The following is an 18730-nucleotide window of genomic DNA, read 5'->3' as shown; positions in this document are numbered from 1 at the left end:
AGTGCTTTATTTGTTCAGTGTGTGTTGTTTAAGATATTTTTGTGTTTCTTTTAATCAGAATAAAGAGAACAGGGAACCCAGAGCTCTGCAAACACAGGTGACACAAACAATAACATGATATTTATATTAATTTAGCGAGTTATAGTGCAGTTTACAGAGATCACGTGCTCTTCTCCAGCTCTAACGTTACGTCACTGCTGTGTGTCTGATGCTCATGTTGTGTGTATGTGTGTTTCAGACTGCTGGTGAGATGAATCCAGACACACACACTGTTTCAGGTAAAACCTTGAGAATGTGCCATGAACAAACCCTCTTTATAAACTAACTATAAAGATGTGGGTGATGGCAACATGGCTGTGAAGGTGGTTTCAAAGATACTTCACTGTGTGGCGGGTGAAACTGTTCAGTGCACTAGATTATAAATGATCTTAATTCTCACAGACGTACTAAAACACCATTTTTGTTGCGTGTGATAGTTTAAACCATGATCACTGATAGATAGTCTTCTTTCAGGTCCTGGGAGAGTTCCAGTCAAGTCGAGCTCAAAGTGAGTTCACTGTAAAACTGTGTATATGAAGTTACACCTGATCAGTATCTTGATGTAAGAGCGTTTAGATGTGTGTACTGGAGAACGAGACCGAAACCCTGAGGAAGAACATCAGTGTGTTTAATATCTGCTGTTCCAGGAAGTTCTCCATTAAAGACTTCGACATCGGGCGTCCGCTGGGAAAGGGCAAGTTTGGGAACGTGTATCTGGCGAGAGAGCGCAAGCTGAAGGCCGTCGTGGCGCTGAAGGTCCTGTTCAAGTCTCAGATGGAGAAGGAGGGAGTCGAGCATCAGCTGAGGAGAGAGATCGAGATCCAGTCGCACCTCAGGTGTGTGTGTGTGTGTGTGTTTGAGCTGCTGATCTGACACAAATGTCAGGGCATGTCAAAACATCTCATTGACCCCTAAAACACCTTAGACCCCCTAAGGGTTAAAACAATCTATATTGTTAAAAGCACTATATAAATGGCGTTTCATTTCTGGATCCACGCTTTGGACGAATGAGTGAACCAATGATTCCATGAACCAATTATAAAGATGGTTCATTCCTGAAAAACAAGTTTGAATAGCTGATGCTATTGCTTCATGTCGATTTTGATTTAGTCTTTTGACTAAAATGCCATTTAGTTTGTCATATTTTAGTCATCTGAATTGTTTTAGTTGATGAAATACAATAATATTTTAGTCAACTAAATCTACAGTAGATGTAGTCGACTAAAATCTAATGTGTTTAGTTGAATTGTAATGCATTCCTTTAGAATTTAGAATTATAATTCCCAAACCCGTTATAAACTCTCAGAGAAAACATCTATTAACCTTGAACATGTAGTACAGACACAGATTAACTGCTGTGACATTAAAAATATCTTAATTAAATAACACCACTTCTCCTATAGTAGAACGCGGTCTTCTTTTGACTGACTGTATTTATTTGTATAAATGAAATAATTAATCCTTATTAAAGCAGTGAATGCTCTTCTCTTTTTCTTTTGTTGTTTGATTAATATTAAGGGCACAGACGGCATTAGGTTTATTACGCACTGTCACTTTAAGACTGAATGCGCTGATGCACATCTGATATTCTCACTGTTTACGTGTCTCTACCGAACATTTTTATCTAGTTTTTATTAGTTGACAAAAATGTAGATGATTTTTGTCATTCAAAGTTATCGCCTCGTTTTCGTCGGTGAAAATGTTTTGGTAATTTCGTAATGAAATTAACGCTGTGTGTGTGTGTGTGTGTGTGTACAGGCATCCAAACATCCTGCAGTTCTACAACTACTTCTACGACGACTCGCGTGTGTATCTGATCCTGGAGTACGCGCCGCGCGGAGAGATGTACAAGGAGCTCCAGCGCTGCGGACGCTTCGATGACCAGCGCACCGCCACCGTGAGTGAACACACACACACACACACACACACACACACACACACACACACACACACACACACACACACACACACACACACACACACACACACACACACACACACCACTGTCATGGTCTGTCAGGGTTTGTTCAAGACACTCAATGTATTTGGATTTTACTTTTAGAACTGTAAGTCCTGGGAAAAAACCCTTGAAAACTTCCGTATTTACGAAGAGGTACTTGAAAAGTGCTTGACTTATTTAAATAAAATATATGAAATTTTATTTAAAAAAAAACTAAATAGAATCTTTTCATGCAAAATGAACACTGCAGCCCGTCTGATAAACCCCCATCAGGCCTTTTCTCGATAAGTACGCCAACATGTTATTTATTGATCTAGAATAGTCATTATAAACGTTGTAATTAATATATATATTATTAAATGCGTTGTATTTTGGATACCTCATATCTGTAATTTGGGTTTAAAAAATACTAAAGATATTGCTTGAGTGAAATCTCTGATTGTAGTGCTGGAAAACCAAAAATAGTAGTTGAAAGTCTTGGAAGTTCTTTGAGGTATCTGTACGAGCCCGGTCTGTTGTGCGTACGCACGCTGATCTGTGTGTGTGTGTGTGTGTGTGTGTGTCCAGTACATGGAGGAGCTGGCGGACGCTCTGAACTACTGTCACGAGAAGAAGGTGATCCACCGAGACATCAAGCCTGAGAACCTCCTGCTGGGCTTCAGGGGAGAGCTCAAGATCGCAGACTTCGGCTGGTCCGTCCATGCGCCGTCGCTACGGTAACACACACACCCCATAATACGTTTCTACAAACTCAAGGTCACTTTACAATATGATACAAAGAAACGGTGCAGATAAACTGAATGGGTAACATAATTAAACTGAAAAGATAAACATGACAAGATTCAGATCATAAAAACAATAAGCAAAAGGATGTGGGTTTTAAAAACGTGTAATGATGGAAGGTCGTGAATGTCTTGGGAATATTATCCCTGGGAGTTACCGTTACAAGACCATGCAGTGCTTTGAATTTGTGCTGCTTCATACACCTCATAACACACCCGAACGCGTGTGTGTGTGTTTCAGACGGCGCACCATGTGTGGCACGCTGGACTACCTCCCGCCGGAGATGATCGAGGGACACACACACGATGAGAAGGTGGACCTGTGGTGTATCGGCGTGCTGTGCTACGAGTGTCTGGTGGGAAACCCCCCGTTCGAGACGGCCAGCCACACCGAGACCTACAAGCGCATCACCAAGGTCTGTCCACAAACACCTTCCTGACACGGCCTCTTACTTCTAGAGATGCACACATGAAAATTGAGCCCATTCTTTTTTCGTTTTTTTGCCAGTCACATCAGCTTTAGAGAGCTTGTGCAGATCCCGAGTAATGGGAATATGTGTATTAGGCATGCACCGATATTCACATTTTGGCAGATACAAATAATTCTTTATATTTGAAAGCCGATAACCGATATATTGGCCGATAAATCTAAATTCAACTTTTGAGAGCCTGAAGACAAAAATAAAAAAGTATAACATTCTCATTATAATTTTTATGAAGCCTATTTGACAAAATACATTTATCGGCTTTAATATATCTGCCAAATTTTATTATCTACTAAAAATGCGTTTCTTTTTTTACGAACGAGCCCTTGCCGTCAGTCAGCAGAAACACTTCAAGATCTGAGCGCCGGTTCTCAAAATTGTTATGGGTTTTTTTTTTTTTTTTTTTTTTTTTGACAATTTTTTAAAATTTGCTTTCAAGTGCAAATTCTTAATTTCATAACACTTTTGTTTTTCTTAAAGAGAAATTTGTCATTTCATTATAAAATTTGACTAATTTCTGCCAAAAGTCGCATTGGCTTCAGTGAACTCCAGCACATCCTGAGTAATGTGTGTTCATATGCTTATTTAAAGGGATAGTTCACTTTGAAATTAAATTTTGGTATGGTTTAGCTTACCTCAAGGGCATCCAAGATGTAGGTGTCTTTGTTTCCGCAGTAGTTTCAATTTTGATATTTTTAGGTCAAACCGTTCTTGTCTGTCAGTCATTTCATGCAGGTCTATGGTCACTGTCTCAAAGAGCAAGCACAGAGAAGTCCAAATGAAACAATTCCCCATCGTCCAAATGAAACAATTCCCCATCGTCCAAATTAAACAATTCCCCATCGTCCAAATGAAACAATTCCCCATCGTCCAAATTAAACAATTCCCCATCGTCCAAATAAAACAATTCCCCATCGTCCAAATAAAACAATTCCCCATCGTCCAAATAAAACAATTCCCCATCGTCCAAATGAAACAATTCCCCATCGTCCAAATTAAACAATTCCCCATCGTCCAAATTAAACAATTCCCCATCGTAAGTACACACTGATGGCCTAAGACACGAAACGAGCGGTTTGTGTGAGAAAACGAACAGTATTTATATCGTTTTTAGCTCTTATAACACACCCACGTCCAAATGATCTGAGGGCGCGGGCGGGTATAGATGTATACACTAGATGTCGCCTTGGCTACGGTTTCATTCCAATGAACTGCAGTAGCGAAGGCGACATCTAGTGTATACATCTATACCCGCCGCGCCCTCAGATCATTTGGACGTGGGTGTGTTATAAGAGCTAAAAACGATATAAATACTGTAACGATATAAATACCTTGTTAGTGGTTTTAACTAGCGATTTACTTTTACTTGCTCTCTGCCTCATATACTAGTGTTATGCGCTAATCTGTTTTTAGAGATAAAACACTTTATATTCGATTATCATGAAAACGCATCCCAGGGAACGATCGACTCTGTTACCATGTGTTAATTACCCCTAGGTTCATTTTTCACTGGAGTTGTCCTTTAAGAACATTCTTTTCAGGAATTTCTCAAGGGTTTTTGAAAATGCAAAATGTTAACTTCATACTTAAGAATTTGTAAATGCACTTGAGGAAATTAAAATTGATCATAAACTGCCATTTTATCATCTAACTTTAAGTTTTTAAGTGTTTTTGGAGCAAAAATGTTTTTCTCAAGAAATTTTCATAATTATAAAATTTAAAATGAAGTCCCATTTGACTTTTTGTAAAAAAAATTTAGTAACAACCAAAACATTAACTTTACAGAACTTATGCACATCCTTATTAATGGTAATATATGCATAATATTTTAATTGACCCAATACGTTCATTAAATGTCTCACCTTTGGGTATTAAAGTTATTGACAGATTTTTAGGCAGACTTTCTTTTCAGGAATTCAAATTAAGTTTTATCTTGTTCTCTTTAAGTTAAGAATACAAACTATTCTTAACTAAAGTTAGAAAGTAAGAAAATTAGAAGTTTGTTAAATTCTAAGAAATTGTGTGCGAGTGGAAATTCAAGTTTTAAAATATTTTTCAAGTAAGTTGTTAGAATTCTACAATTCTCCAGTTGTATTTGTAGTTGTTACTGGAATTAAATTTCTGCACGTCACGATCATGGTCGGTTATTGTTCATTGGTGTCCCTGCAAAGAACTCGTGCACGCCCCTAGTGTTGGGAATATGTAATATGCTAAATATTTTAAACGACCCAAAAGATTCTTTAAAAATGACTATTTGGAGGTTATGATGATTTCTGAACTTTTTTTTTTTTTTTTTTTTTTTTTTGAGAATGCAAAGTATATTTGACTGCTGTTTTATTATCTTGTAGCTTTTGTTCTGGATGTTTGTTGAATACCCTGTTCACGTTGAGGTCCGTGTGTGCGTCTCAGGTGGATCTGCAGTTTCCTAAAGTGGTTTCTGACGGCGCTCGTGACCTGATCTCGAAGCTGCTCCGCCACAGTCCCTCCATGCGTCTGCCGCTCAGGAGCGTGATCGAGCACCCGTGGGTCAGAGCGAACTCACGCAGAGTCCTGCCGCCCGTCTACAACCCACAGGCCGTCGCACACCACTGATGACATCAGCGCAAGGACCTGAGTGAGACACTCGGATCCGCTGGTTCACTTCACTGGTGCTGTGCTGTCACACTTAGTCAAAAACACCTGTTTTTGGTGTGTGTGTGTGTGTGTGTGTGGGGGGGGGGGGGTCTTTGACCAAAGATCTCTGACGGTTAATGAGTCTGAGATGTTTGATGTAAACGAACTGTAGAGTTTGTTCTCTTCCCTTTTACACTCTTGTACAGCTGTAGTTCTCTGCTCATATCCATGTGGTTTTACTGTCTTATATGAATGTTTCTTCTGTTTTGTGCTGAACCTGTCAAATTATATTAAAGCAAGCGCTTTCTAGTGTGTTTGGTGGTGTTTTGTTTTGATTTGCACTGATTGGTAAACTCCTGTACTGATGCACTCAGATTCTCACCAGTTTTGCCCGTTGGTGAAAATAGCTGTTAACTAACCGTTACATGCCACTTCTTCTTGAGTCTCTCCATCATTGACTCTGTTGACATCATCTGACTCCGGTTTGAACATAAAAGGCTAAAAGTTTGTGAAATGATCAGTGTGTGTGTGAGGTAAAAGGACAGAAGCTGTTGTAGCGCTGCCCTCTGTGCCGGGAGCAGCAGTTCATTTGCATTTAAAGGGACAGGCACAAAGTGGTGCATTTTTGCTCACCCTTAAAAAGTGACGACTTTAAAAATATCTGTGGGGTATTTTAAGCTAAAACTTCACACACACACACACACACACACACTGAGGACATCAGAGACTTATTTTACATCTTGTAAAAAGAACATGATACCACCCCTTTAAAAAGAATTTATTACATCCCAAATTAACAAGATATCACGTCATCAGTAATATCAGTCCGTATGAAAAGCAGTGGAATGTGTGACTCCTTATTTGAGTGTGACAATCGGGTATATAAATGAGCCATTTTGTGTGAATTCTACTTAATACATATATTTAACAGTTTTTATACGGTACCTGTTGCACTTGTCGATCATTGTGTAGATGTGAAACGTGTCTTTACTCTGCTGGTCCCACTGCTTTGTGTGTTTGTTGGTCTGTAGAGAACTGTTTTTGCAGCATCATCATGTTGTAGAGAACAGGGACAAATACATTCCATTTCTTCAATGAACAAGATCCAACAAGTAAATCCAAAAATGTAAACTTGCGCAACATTTTCACAGCAAATATCTGCAGGACAAATGGAGCCTCAAGTATCTTTACATTTCTGCAGTGAGAGACTTTATAAAGAGAGTTAGGGTTAGTTAGGGACTTTATAAATTTTACTGAGAAAATGTTGAGTAAATTTCACCACCATTTCATTCATGCTTGAGAAAAAGAAATATGACTGTTTGACTTAGTGAGAAATGTTCAGAATAAAACTGACTTTGAAGTACACATGCATTTTTTTAATAATCGACTTTTCACATCAGCTTTATCTTGTTTTATGGTGTTCAATTTAATTCCCCTTATAGTTCTTAAATATCTGCACCTTCTACCTTATTTTAATTATTCTCAGGTTAAGGTAAAGTAAGTCAAATTCGTACTAAATAAGTATTCAAATGTCCATACTCACAATCCAGTCGAAAGACTTCTCCGTGGTTTTGTTCAGTTCAACTCTTTCATAAAGTGGAGACTTATAGCAAGTTGGTTCTTTTTATATCAAATATTTTATTTTTCCTATAACAGTTGTTCTACGCACAATATTAAAATTCAATACAAAGTTCAAAAGTTGTCAGTTCACAAGCTTCGTCAGCAGGTGGCAGGCTTGGACCATCACACAAGGGCGAGGCCGTCTTTCTTCACAGCGTCTGCCTCTCATATGTCTCACTGTACTTTTTATAATTCATTTCATCACACCCCTTCATTACATATTCAATTACATATGGATAATTTCTCCAATCCCAGATCTGGAACAATTGTCAACTCCTTCATTCTTTTCACAATTTTCTTATAAGACGCCTTGCTTTGCCTGGCTCTCTTCATGCGAGCTCGGACCCTCAGCCGTCTTCTCCTCTTGGTCTGGAATATGACAACCAGGTAATACTTTTTCATTTTACTGAATATGCCTTCTAATACATGTCATTTTTTCTATCTAACGATGCATGCTTACAACACAGGATATACTTCATTCATTTCAGCATTGTATTATTTCAATAAACATCTTTTTCTCTCGAATGTCTTTTCTTTAACCAATCAGATTAGCAAAATAAAACAATTTCAAATTAAACATGTCTCAGTGTCTTTTACTATAAACCAATTAAACAATTTCAAATTAAACATGTCTCAGTGTCTTTTAGTATAAACCAAAGTCAAGAGTTTCTTATAAAAACTCTTTATCTTGTTTTCCGTTATAAGGTTTCTTATAAAAACCTTTACACTTCGATTTCTCTTATAAGGAATCGCATTACGGTGTTTTCCCTTTACATATCGATTATAAGCCTGATTACAGGTCATAACAGAATCAATTGCATGTTTCACACAACAGTCTCTATGATGTTGGTGAAGTGAATATAACTGACTTTATCTGTGTCTTTATCTGTAAAAGAGCACCAGTCAGTGTTAAAATGCTTAACTTGAGAATTGCAAGCTGCAAGAATTGCTTAGATTTTCCACATACACTCTAAGAAATGATATGTTGGCTTTAATTAACTATTTTATGCCAACCGGTCCCACATAACTGGGTTATGTTGGATTTATGTAACATTATTTATTTCAATGAACTTTAATTCATTACATAAGGTTAATCCAATGCTGTTTAGTTGAATAAGGTTAACAGTCTTAATTTTGTCCAAAACAATTAAGTTAATTAAGTTCAATTATCCTAAAATTAATTAATTTTTTTACATTCAACCAAAACAAATAATCCAGTTTCATTATGAGTTTATTCAATGAATACATTCACTTTTTCTTTTTTTACAATTTTGTTTACATTTTTACAAACATTTCCAATGTGAACATTTACACAATAATTACTCTGTAAAGACTGCCTTCACTTTTCAAGAAAATAATTAATTTAAAAAAAAAGAAGCATATTGCCTTTAGGTGAAAGGATTTATCAATCATTACTTATAAAGGTGTTCTGCAAAAAAAGCAGCAAATAATTTATCAGTTGTTAAAAACAAGACTATTATTCAAAGGAATGTAACATGTTTGATATTGAAACAAAAGTACTGTAATAGTCAACAGTGCAACATTATAGAAAGACCAGAAATGTTCCTAACCTTAGATTACAGGAGATTATTTTTCAGGCGTAAATAAGACCAAGCATTGAAGAACACACTTCTGCACATTGTTCAGGTTGTCATGTATTTAGATGCCGTAAATCATGATGCCAACATCTTTGTAAGGATCTGTAGCCTCTGCTCCTTCATGTTTGACCACATAGATTCCTAAGGTGGTCTTGCGTATTGAGGACTTCATGTTCAACATCCAAAAAAAAAAAAAAAAAGTCAAATACAAAAAGCAACAATTAAAAACAGATCAGGGGTGAAAGGGGGAGTTGGTTTTAGAGAAACATACAAGATTTTTTATAAATGTAAATAATTTTACCGTGCACTCCTTCACAAGGTTTGAGAGGGCCAGGTAAACAGCAAGTGCTTTCAAGATGCATTCACCTTTTCCCATGGTGTCATTCTGAACAATGAGACAAATAAGCAGTGTTCAGAAGAATTAACACAAATTATGCCAAAGTTATTTATACAAGAGCCCAAAAAAATATTATCTGCAACTGCATCTGTGAGGGCCTCAAAATTCAGAGAACCAGTACAATAAAACTAATAAATAGTTCTAAACCAAAAGCTTTGCAACAGAAAAGCTATTAAATAATCTTGGATGTCAGAGCTGTTCCAATAGTAGGTGCATAAATCACAAATCTGATGCTGCTGAGAAATAGGGTAAAGCGACGAACAAGCTCTGAAATTAAAACAGAATTAAGCATATACATATTAACATTCCAGGCCGTATATACCAAAATTCAAGGGATACCCAACAATTCTGTATTTTTTTACTGACACTTATGTCATTCAAACTCCCAAAGTCTTTTTTCCTTCCTAGGAAATTGAAATTTTCCTGGTTTTCCTGCTCTTTTCTGTCATCACAATGATAGTCAATGGTGAATTCTTCTTCCGAAGCTTCAATAGCATCAAACAATTGCATGTGACTTTAGAAGCTTCAGAACAGGAACTCACCGTTGACTTTTATTCATGGACAGAAATGAGCAGGACAACCACATAATTTACCTTTTTAGTTAGAAAAGCGAAAAATAAAAGGATTCGGTGACATGAAGCTGAGTAAATAATGTTCATCTTTGGGTATACTATTTAATCTAGTGAATTATTGTCAGATTTAAAGTGATGAAGAATATAACAGAACATACCAGATTCATAACTGATAGGATGCTTATGATATTCTGTGCCGCTGTTCCTTCTGTCTTTTTGAAAGTTTTGAGGAGCTGGGTTCAGAAATGAACAAAAAGGACAAATCAGGTTGGATGCTGATAAATTTGTGAGTCTTACAATATTATCATCAGAGGTGTCAAGTAACGAAGTACAAATACTTAGTTACATTACTTAAGTAGAAATTTTGGGTATCTATACTTTACTGGAGTAATTATTTTTCAGACGACTTTTTACTTCTACTCCTTACATTTTCACGCAATTATCTGTACTTTCTACTCCTTACATTTTAAAAATAGCCTCGTTACTCCTAGTTCATTTCGGCTTGTTTTCATTCCGGCTTGTCGTCGTTAAAAAAAAAAATTGGCCAATTACACAAACGGTTAATAGATCTGAGTCCCGCCTCCTGAACACACATCGCTAAACTGATTGGCTTTGTGTTTTCTTTCTAACTTGTGAGAGGCTGTAGTCGGTTGTGCGACGCGCCAAAACTCCTCCGAGTCCTAAGGAAACCTAGATGCGGTAAGCGAGGGAGAAATCAACAGTTCTGTGCTCAAGAATACGGGGCAAATCGCGTCAAATATTGATTTGGGGACAGACGTGTTTACAATATAATGACAATATAATAACATAATCGTGTGTGTGTGTGAGCGAGAGAGAGAGAGAGAGAGAGAGAGAGAGAGAGAGAGAGTGAGTGAGTGTGTGTGTGTGTGTGTGTGTGTGTGTGTGTGTGTACAACTCTACATTATAGGGTCAAAATATCCCCACAAAGATGTCAATATCCGAAATCCTTGTCCTTTTGGGGATTTTTTTTTTTTTTTTTTTTTCAGAAAACAGCTTATAAACAGGGCCGGATATAGGCATGGGTAAGGAGGGGCAATGCCCCCCCAAATGTCGTGACTGCCCCCCCAAACGTGATGACATGCAAAGATCCCAAATTTAAAGGGTAACTAAACCCTAAACCAACTTTTTATAGTTAATGCTCTGTAAGAATGGGGCTTTATTAGTGCTGTTCACTGATTCAAGTAATTTTTTTGACATTTGTGTTTAAAGTCCCCGTGAACCGGAAGTTGCAAACGACTTTTCTCCAGTGTTATGACGTATTTCCCAGTGAAAAGGAATATTGAACAGAGGGCAGGGTTTTACTCTAGCGCTCCTCCTCTCCATCTCTGCTCATAGCAGACTAACGGTTTGAGGGGAGTGGTTAAGCGTTGCCCAAACCAATTCCTCAAACCTACGTCATCAGAGAAGGTCCTCCAACGCAGAGGGGAGGGGCATTTTCAGATTTTGATTAAAGATAACCATGGTAAAACAATTTTTTTTTAAATATTTTCTTGCACGGATTAATTGTTCACCACAAGACTAGTAATATGCGCTAACAAAGTAAATAGGGTCAATTTTGATTTCATGGGGACTTTAAAGAGTTTTAATTTTACAAAATATGGTGTAAAAACGTCTGAGTGCTGCCCTCTTCAGGTTGAACAGTGGCTACTGCAGTTGAATTTTCCTATTGGAAGTAGGGCTGCAACAAACGATTATTTTGATAATCGATTAATCTAACGATTATTAGAACGATTAATCGACTAATCGTCGATTATTTCGCCGACTAATGAGTAAGTTTGGAACGATTATTCAGCCTTTTCAATTAGTTAAAACACTGAGTTATACATATTCTAACTATAATATAAAAAAAGAAAATCACTTCAGCTTTTGAAATGGATGGTTTAATGAACTTTGAGCAACTAAACAGGTCATTCTCTTTAAGTTTTCAGATTTCTGTCCAACTCAAATCACACACAAATGCAAAATGCATTGGTTAAATATTCGGTTCTCTTTCAATAGAAAAAAAATAAACAAAAAAATTATCAGCTGCATTACAGACAAACTTAAACTGCAAACAATTATTATAAGAACACCATTTTAAAAAAATTGACAGCTGAGCTGACAGAGACATTCTCATTCACCTTTTAATTTACAGTATAAAAAAATACTTGACATGATATACTTAATAACATCTCTTTTTGTAAGTCTTCATGAATATGGAACAAAATACAGGCAAGTGATAAGACTGTAATAACTAATAGTTACAATAATAAAAACAGCCCTGACTCCTAAGCTCGATCAAGCTTTATTCTATGCAAAAATAATCATCACATTACTGTAATTATATTATTATTGTTAATATTATTGCTATTATTAGTAGTATTCCATTCTCTAATAAAGAGATTTACTGCTAGTTATTTACGTTAGCTCCAGCTGGAGAACATTCACCTCTCACCGGCTCGTCTCGTGCCGGGTTTTTCCTCTTTAAGTGCTTTAACATGCATGTTGTGCTCCCGTGAAAAGCAAGTTACGCCTTGCATGTATTGCACACGACAGCATTCTTGGTTTGAAGTTTTGTGAAACTTTCACACACCTTACTAGTTCGGATTCGTTTGCACTCCGTCATAATTCGCGCTGTGTTTTCTTCTACCGCAATAACATTTGTAACGGCTGCATTACACTCTAGCGCTACAGCGCCGTAGCGGTCAAATCGCGATGTTGCAGGCCCTTACATTAGGTCACGTGGGATCAAACGACTACTCGACAACAAAGATATTTGTCAACAATTTTTTATTGTCGACGTTGTCGACAATGTCGACTAATCGTTGCAGCCCTAATTGGAAGTTGTGGTACACTCTGACGTCAGAGAGTACCAGCTAACCACGCCCTTGCCTGCAGAGAGATACGTCTCAGATGCACGCCCCCTCTCCACTGGGCTCTGCCTACTTTTCCAGCATTTTTCAAATATTGCCAGTGGGTGGAGTCAAGCTCTGACCAGGGGTTTAGTTACCCTTTAAAAAATATTTCAAGAAAAATGGTCAGAGTGAGCGCTCTCTGCTCTCTATCCCTCATTCAAAGTTGCTACTGATTGGTAGATGCATAGGGAGGGCGTGGCCAGTCGCTTCACCGGCTTGTGGTGAACCTGCTGAGCTTCACGTCTCAGTCAGTCACTGCAGAGCGGAGCACGCAGACACACTGTCGTCAGCTGAGCTCAGCCCCTGTTTTGAGTTTCCTTCGCCGTCAGTCACTGAAATTATTTGGTTACTCTTTCTGTAAGCGTGTTCTCATTCCCTCCATATCTCTCTATCGCTTTCTCTTGTAATTTGCACCGAGTGACGAGTCAAGTATGCGCCGATTTCTGGTTGCTAAAGCTAGCACTGGCAGCAGCAACAAGGCAGCAATGTTTAAATCTCTTTGGTTTTTTTCCCCTCTTATGGTATAACTCTGGAGTTCTCTGTAAATTTTTCATCAGACGGAACATTAATGTTCTCCGCTGCCCGGTCGGCTCCTGCAGCCCAGACATCCACATGTGTACCGCTTGCTAATTCACAAGTGCTGTAGGTAACACTGTCGTCAGCTGAGCTCAGCCCCTGTTTTGAGTTTCCTTCACCGGCTCTGTTCCCACAATGATTGGTTCGGCACAGCGCTACTAAATTCTGATTGGCTATTCTTATGTCTGTTTTAAAAAAATTGGACAAATGAGTTCTATGCAATAGTCTCATATTTCTATCGAGAAAATGTTATTTCGCGATAGATATCGTTATCGTTTTATCGCCTAGCCCTAAGATAGATATATGAATAGATGAACTGATAGGATGATAGTATAGTTAGTATAGATTTCTATGCATTTTAGGGGTTTGGGGGGATTTGACACCCCAAAAATGACTTGCCCCCCCTGATATTCTACCTGCACCCCCTAGTGGGGCTGGCTGAATCCGGCCCTGCTTATAAATCAGACTTTTGTTTATTGAAAATGTAAAAATGCAGACAGTTTTCTGTGATAGGTAAGGTTAGTCTATGGGGGGTAGAATACACAGTTTGTTTGTACAATGTACAGTATAAAAATCATTATGTCTATGGAAAGTCCCCATAGAACATGTAAAAATAACATTGCTTGGTCTGTTGAAGGCTGGTCTTGTTGAAATGAGAGGCCTGTTGATCAAATCATCCCAGTCTCATCAGCTGGACTGAAAGAAGTTTCAGTGCTCTTAGGACACTGAAAACATGGCTCAGAGCAATGGTCACAAGTGACACTTGACAGTATTGCTGTGTGTCGTGTCCAACAGGACAAACTGGACAGTATTGATGTGAAACATATGCCAACAGTTAATTTCTGTAAATGATTAGTTCACTTAGTTAAAAATGAAAATTCTGTCATCATTTACTCACTCTCGAGTTGTTTCAAACCAGTTTCTTTCTTCTGCTGAACACAAAAGAAGATATTTTGAAGAATGTCGATAACCAGACAGTTGATGGTAGCCATTGACTTCCATAGTATTTTTTTTTTTTTCCTACTATGGAAGTCAATGGGGTCCATCCACTGTCTGGTTATCGACATTCTTCAAAATATATTCTTTTGTGTTCAGCAGAAGAAATAAATTCATACAGGATTGAAACAGTTTGAGGGTGAGTGAATGATTTTCATTTTTGGGTGAACTATATCACTTTAATGAAAGATGCAGACATGTTGTGTTTGGCTTCTTCAAAAAGCAAGGAACAAGACAGTATTGCACTATTGCATTGCACTATGAGCGGAGTAAAGTTAAGTCTCTGTTAAACTGCCACCATGTCTTTATTAGTTATTTGTAACATTACAGAATTAATTAATTTACGTATTGTTAAGGTCAATATAGACTAAAAACCTTAATACATTATCCTATTAATTTCCTGATTCCTCCGCTTATTTAGCTTATTTATGTCACGTAAAATAAGGACAGAAGATGCAAATGCAAGAATAAGGTTTATTGAATGAACACGTAGTCAGAGATATAAAGCACACAGTAGATGGTCCCTGGTAGCGCAGGATGGCAGATGGGCAACCCGGATCCCGTGGTGTAAACAGGTGAGAAGATATCCTTGAAGACGATGACAGGAACACCAAACGAGTCCGCAGAGTGAAGAGACGAAACAGGATCCACAGAAGACGACAGGCAGAACGAACTCGACAGGAACACCACACCGGGAATCAGGAACACCAAACGAAGACTCACTACACAAGGGAAAATCCCACAACGATCTGACAAACACAAGACGAAAGACCATGAGCTTAAATAGAGATCGCTGATCAGAATCAGCTGGCGCTGATGACAATCAGCGGCTGATCAGCGACCACGCCCACACACACACACACACACAACACAAACACAGCGCGAGAAGGAGTCAGTGAATTCATGAACCGTGACATTACCCCTCCCCCTAGGAGCGCCCCCTGGCGCTCCCAGGAGGACCTACCTGTTGATTGTAATCATCAATAAGGGAGTGATCCAGAATGTCTCTCGCAGGAACCCAACTTCTCTCCTCAGGACCGTAACCTTCCCAGTCCACCAGATACTGAAATCCGCGTCCCCTCCTTCTCGAGTCCAGAATACGTTTTACCGAATATGTAGGTTCCCCATCTACGAGTCGCGGCGGTGGGGGAACCGGGACTGGCGGATTAAGATGAGAACGAAAAACAGGCTTTAATTTGGAGACATGAAAGGCGGGATGAATTCTCCTGTACGCTGGAGGAAGTTTGAGGCGGACTGTCACCGGACTAATGATTTTGGTGACAGTGAATGGGCCAATGAATTTAGGAGCAAGTTTATTAGAGACGGAGCGGAGCGGAATATTTCTAGTAGAAAGCCACACTCTTTGACCCACGACGTATACGGGAGGCCTAGACCGGTGGCGATCGGCTTTGGCCTTGGTGCGTGCCCTCACCTGGAGCAGAGTCTCACGGGCTCCGGTCCATGTGTGGACGCACCTCTGGACGAAGGCGTGAGCGGAGGGGACCGCGACTTCGGATTCCAGGCTAGAAAAAACTGGTGGCTGGTACCCTAAGCTACACTGAAACGGAGATAGGCCCGTGGATGACACTGGTAACGAGTTATGGGCGTACTCCACCAATGACAGTTGCTGACTCCAGGAGGAAGGATTCTTGGACACCAAACATCGCAACACTCTCTCAAGATCTTGGTTGGCCCTCTCGGTTTGCCCATTGCTTTGGGGATGGTAACCCGAAGACAGACTGACAGTCGCACCCAGTAATCTACAAAATTCCTGCCAAAATTTGGACACAAATTGGGACCCTCTGTCAGAAACCACATCAGTCGGGAGGCTATGTAACCGAAAGACGTGATCTATGACAGCCACCGCTGTCTCCTTGGCTGAAGGTAATTTGGGCAAGGGGATGAAATGAGCCGCCTTCGAGAACCGGTCCACTACGGTCAAAACGACCGTCTTACCCTGGGAGGGTGGGAGGGCGGTTATAAAATCTAGCGCTATATGGGACCAGGGTCTCGAAGGGACAGACAGCGGTTGGAGTAATCCCTCTGGGGGTCGATTGGAAGTCTTACCAGTGGCACAAACCGAGCAAGCCAAAACAAAACTCCGAATGTCACGAGCCATTAATGGCCACCAGAATCGTTGCTTGACCAAAAAGCTGGTGCGATTAACACCTGGATGACATGCTACACTGGAACAGTGACCCCATCGAATAACGTCGGACCGAACCCCCTCTGGCACAAATAAACGACTCGGTGGGCAACCGGGCGGAGGCATTACCCCTTCTAAGGCCGTCTTGACCTTCGATTCGACCTCCCATGTGAGTGTGGAGATAACTACTTTCTCAGGTAAAATACACTCGGGAGTCACCGGGCGTTCGGATGGATCAAAAATACGAGATAAAGAGTCGGGTTTGATGTTCTTGGAACCCGGGCGGTACGATAGAACAAAGTCAAAACGTCCGAAAAAAAGTGCCCATCGAGCCTGCCTGGAGTTGAGTCTTTTGGCAGATCTAATATATTCCAGGTTCTTATGATCGGTCCAAACGATAAAAGGTACCCCCGAACCCTCTAACCAATGGCGCCACTCCTCCAGTGCTAACTTGACTGCCAACAACTCTCTGTTACCAATGTCATAGTTACGTTCGGCAGGAGATAAACGATGGGACAAAAACGCGCAAGGGTGCATCTTGTCATCTGAGGAAGAACGTTGGGATAGAACTGCACCTACCCCCACCTCTGACGCGTCGACCTCCACCACGAACTGACGTGAAGGATCAGGGGCAATCAGGATGGGAGCAGAACTGAAGCGGCTCTTGAGGTTAGCGAATACAGCCTCGGCTGTATCGGACCACCTGAACGTCATTCTGGGGGAGGTCAAGGCAGTCAGAGGTGCGGCTAGTTGGCTGAAATTGCGAATAAAACGCCGATAGAAATGGGCAAACCCCAGAAACCTCTGTAGGGCCTTACGGGAATCTGGACTTGGCCAATCCATCACAGCCTTAACCTTGTCAGGGTCCATGCGTATTCCCTCAGATGAGATGATGTAGCCTAAGAAAGGAACAGACTGTGCATGAAAAGCGCATTTCTCCGCCTTGACAAAAAGCCCATTCTCTAGCAACCTCTGAAGCACTCGTCTGACGTGCTGAACGTGTTCCTGGAGAGAAGATGAAAAAATCAATATGTCATCCAGGTAAACATATATGAACTGGTCAACCATATCTCTCAGCACGTCATTGACGAGTGCCTGGAAAACTGCTGGGGAGTTGGACAGCCCGAAGGGCATGACCAAATATTCAAAATGGCCCCTGGGGGTGTTAAAAGCAGTTTTCCATTCATCCCCCTTCCTGATGCGAACCAAATGATATGCATTGCGTAAGTCCAACTTTGTGAAGACAGAGGCTCCCTGCAACCGCTCGAAGGCTGAAGACATCAACGGCAAAGGATAAGTATTCTTTACCGTGATGTTGTTCAACCCTCGGTAATCAATACACGGTCGCAGAGATCCATCCTTCTTACCAACAAAGAAGAACCCCGCCCCCGCCGGAGAAGAGGAAGGGCGAATGAATTCAGAGGCTAAAGAATCAGAAATGTATTTCTCCATGGCCTCCCTCTCCGGAACAGAAAGAGAGTATAACTTGCCCTTAGGCGGAGACGTACCTGGTATAAGATCTATAGCACAGTCATAGGGACGATGCGGAGGAAGAGAAGCAGCCCGAGACTTACTGAACACTTCCTTCAGGTCGAGGTACTCCGCGGGCACGTTAGACAAATTCACTGATTCCTCCTGCAAAACAGAACTAGACACCGAAGAACAAGCAGACATTAAACAAGACGCATAACACTTAGTGCTCCACGCAGATACAGAATTGTGGCCCCAGTCAACCCTGGGATTGTGCTGGGTGAGCCAGGGATGACCGAGGACCACCGGAGCATGAGGAGAGTCCAGGAGTAGAAATGACAGTTCTTCAGTGTGGTTGCCTGAGGTTATGAGTGTCAATGAATCAGTGGTGAATGAAATGACAGGTAGTTCTTGTCCGTTGAGTGCATTGACAGAAATCGGGTTAGTGAGTGGTATGATGGGAATCTGCAGCTTACATGCTAATGACAAGTCCATGAAATTTCCCTCGGCCCCAGAATCCAGAAGTGCATGACCGTTGTAATACCGGGTTGCCCATTGCAG

General features: G+C 40.2%; 1 protein-coding gene across 5 annotated transcripts in view; it reads left to right on the top strand.

Moving 5' to 3' along the window:
• aurkb (aurora kinase B) overlaps window positions 1–7241 on the top strand; it is a 7852-nt gene extending 611 nt beyond the window's left edge. The window contains exons 2-9 of one of the 5 annotated variants that reach the window (XM_081382485.1): window positions 59–97; window positions 239–278; window positions 514–547; window positions 687–875; window positions 1798–1936; window positions 2567–2715; window positions 3023–3197; window positions 5676–6472. In XM_081382485.1, coding sequence (XP_081238611.1) covers window positions 59–97; window positions 239–278; window positions 514–547; window positions 687–875; window positions 1798–1936; window positions 2567–2715; window positions 3023–3197; window positions 5676–5858 — 948 coding nt within the window. In that variant the 3' untranslated portion in view covers window positions 5859–6472. Of the gene's footprint in view, window positions 1–58; window positions 98–238; window positions 279–502; window positions 548–686; window positions 876–1797; window positions 1937–2566; window positions 2716–3022; window positions 3198–5675 lie in introns of all 5 variants that reach the window. The other 4 variants (XM_081382487.1, XM_081382488.1, XM_081382489.1 and 1 more) reach the window with 4 other exon arrangements.
• Window positions 7242–18730: the final 11489 nt, after the last annotated feature.

This window comes from Scardinius erythrophthalmus (assembly GCF_964197995.2).
Source record: "Scardinius erythrophthalmus genome assembly, chromosome: 13".
In the NCBI taxonomy this organism is placed as follows: domain Eukaryota; kingdom Metazoa; phylum Chordata; class Actinopteri; order Cypriniformes; family Leuciscidae; genus Scardinius; species Scardinius erythrophthalmus.
Note: the sequence above shows the minus strand (reverse complement) of the source record. Positions and strands in the feature narration are given on the sequence as shown.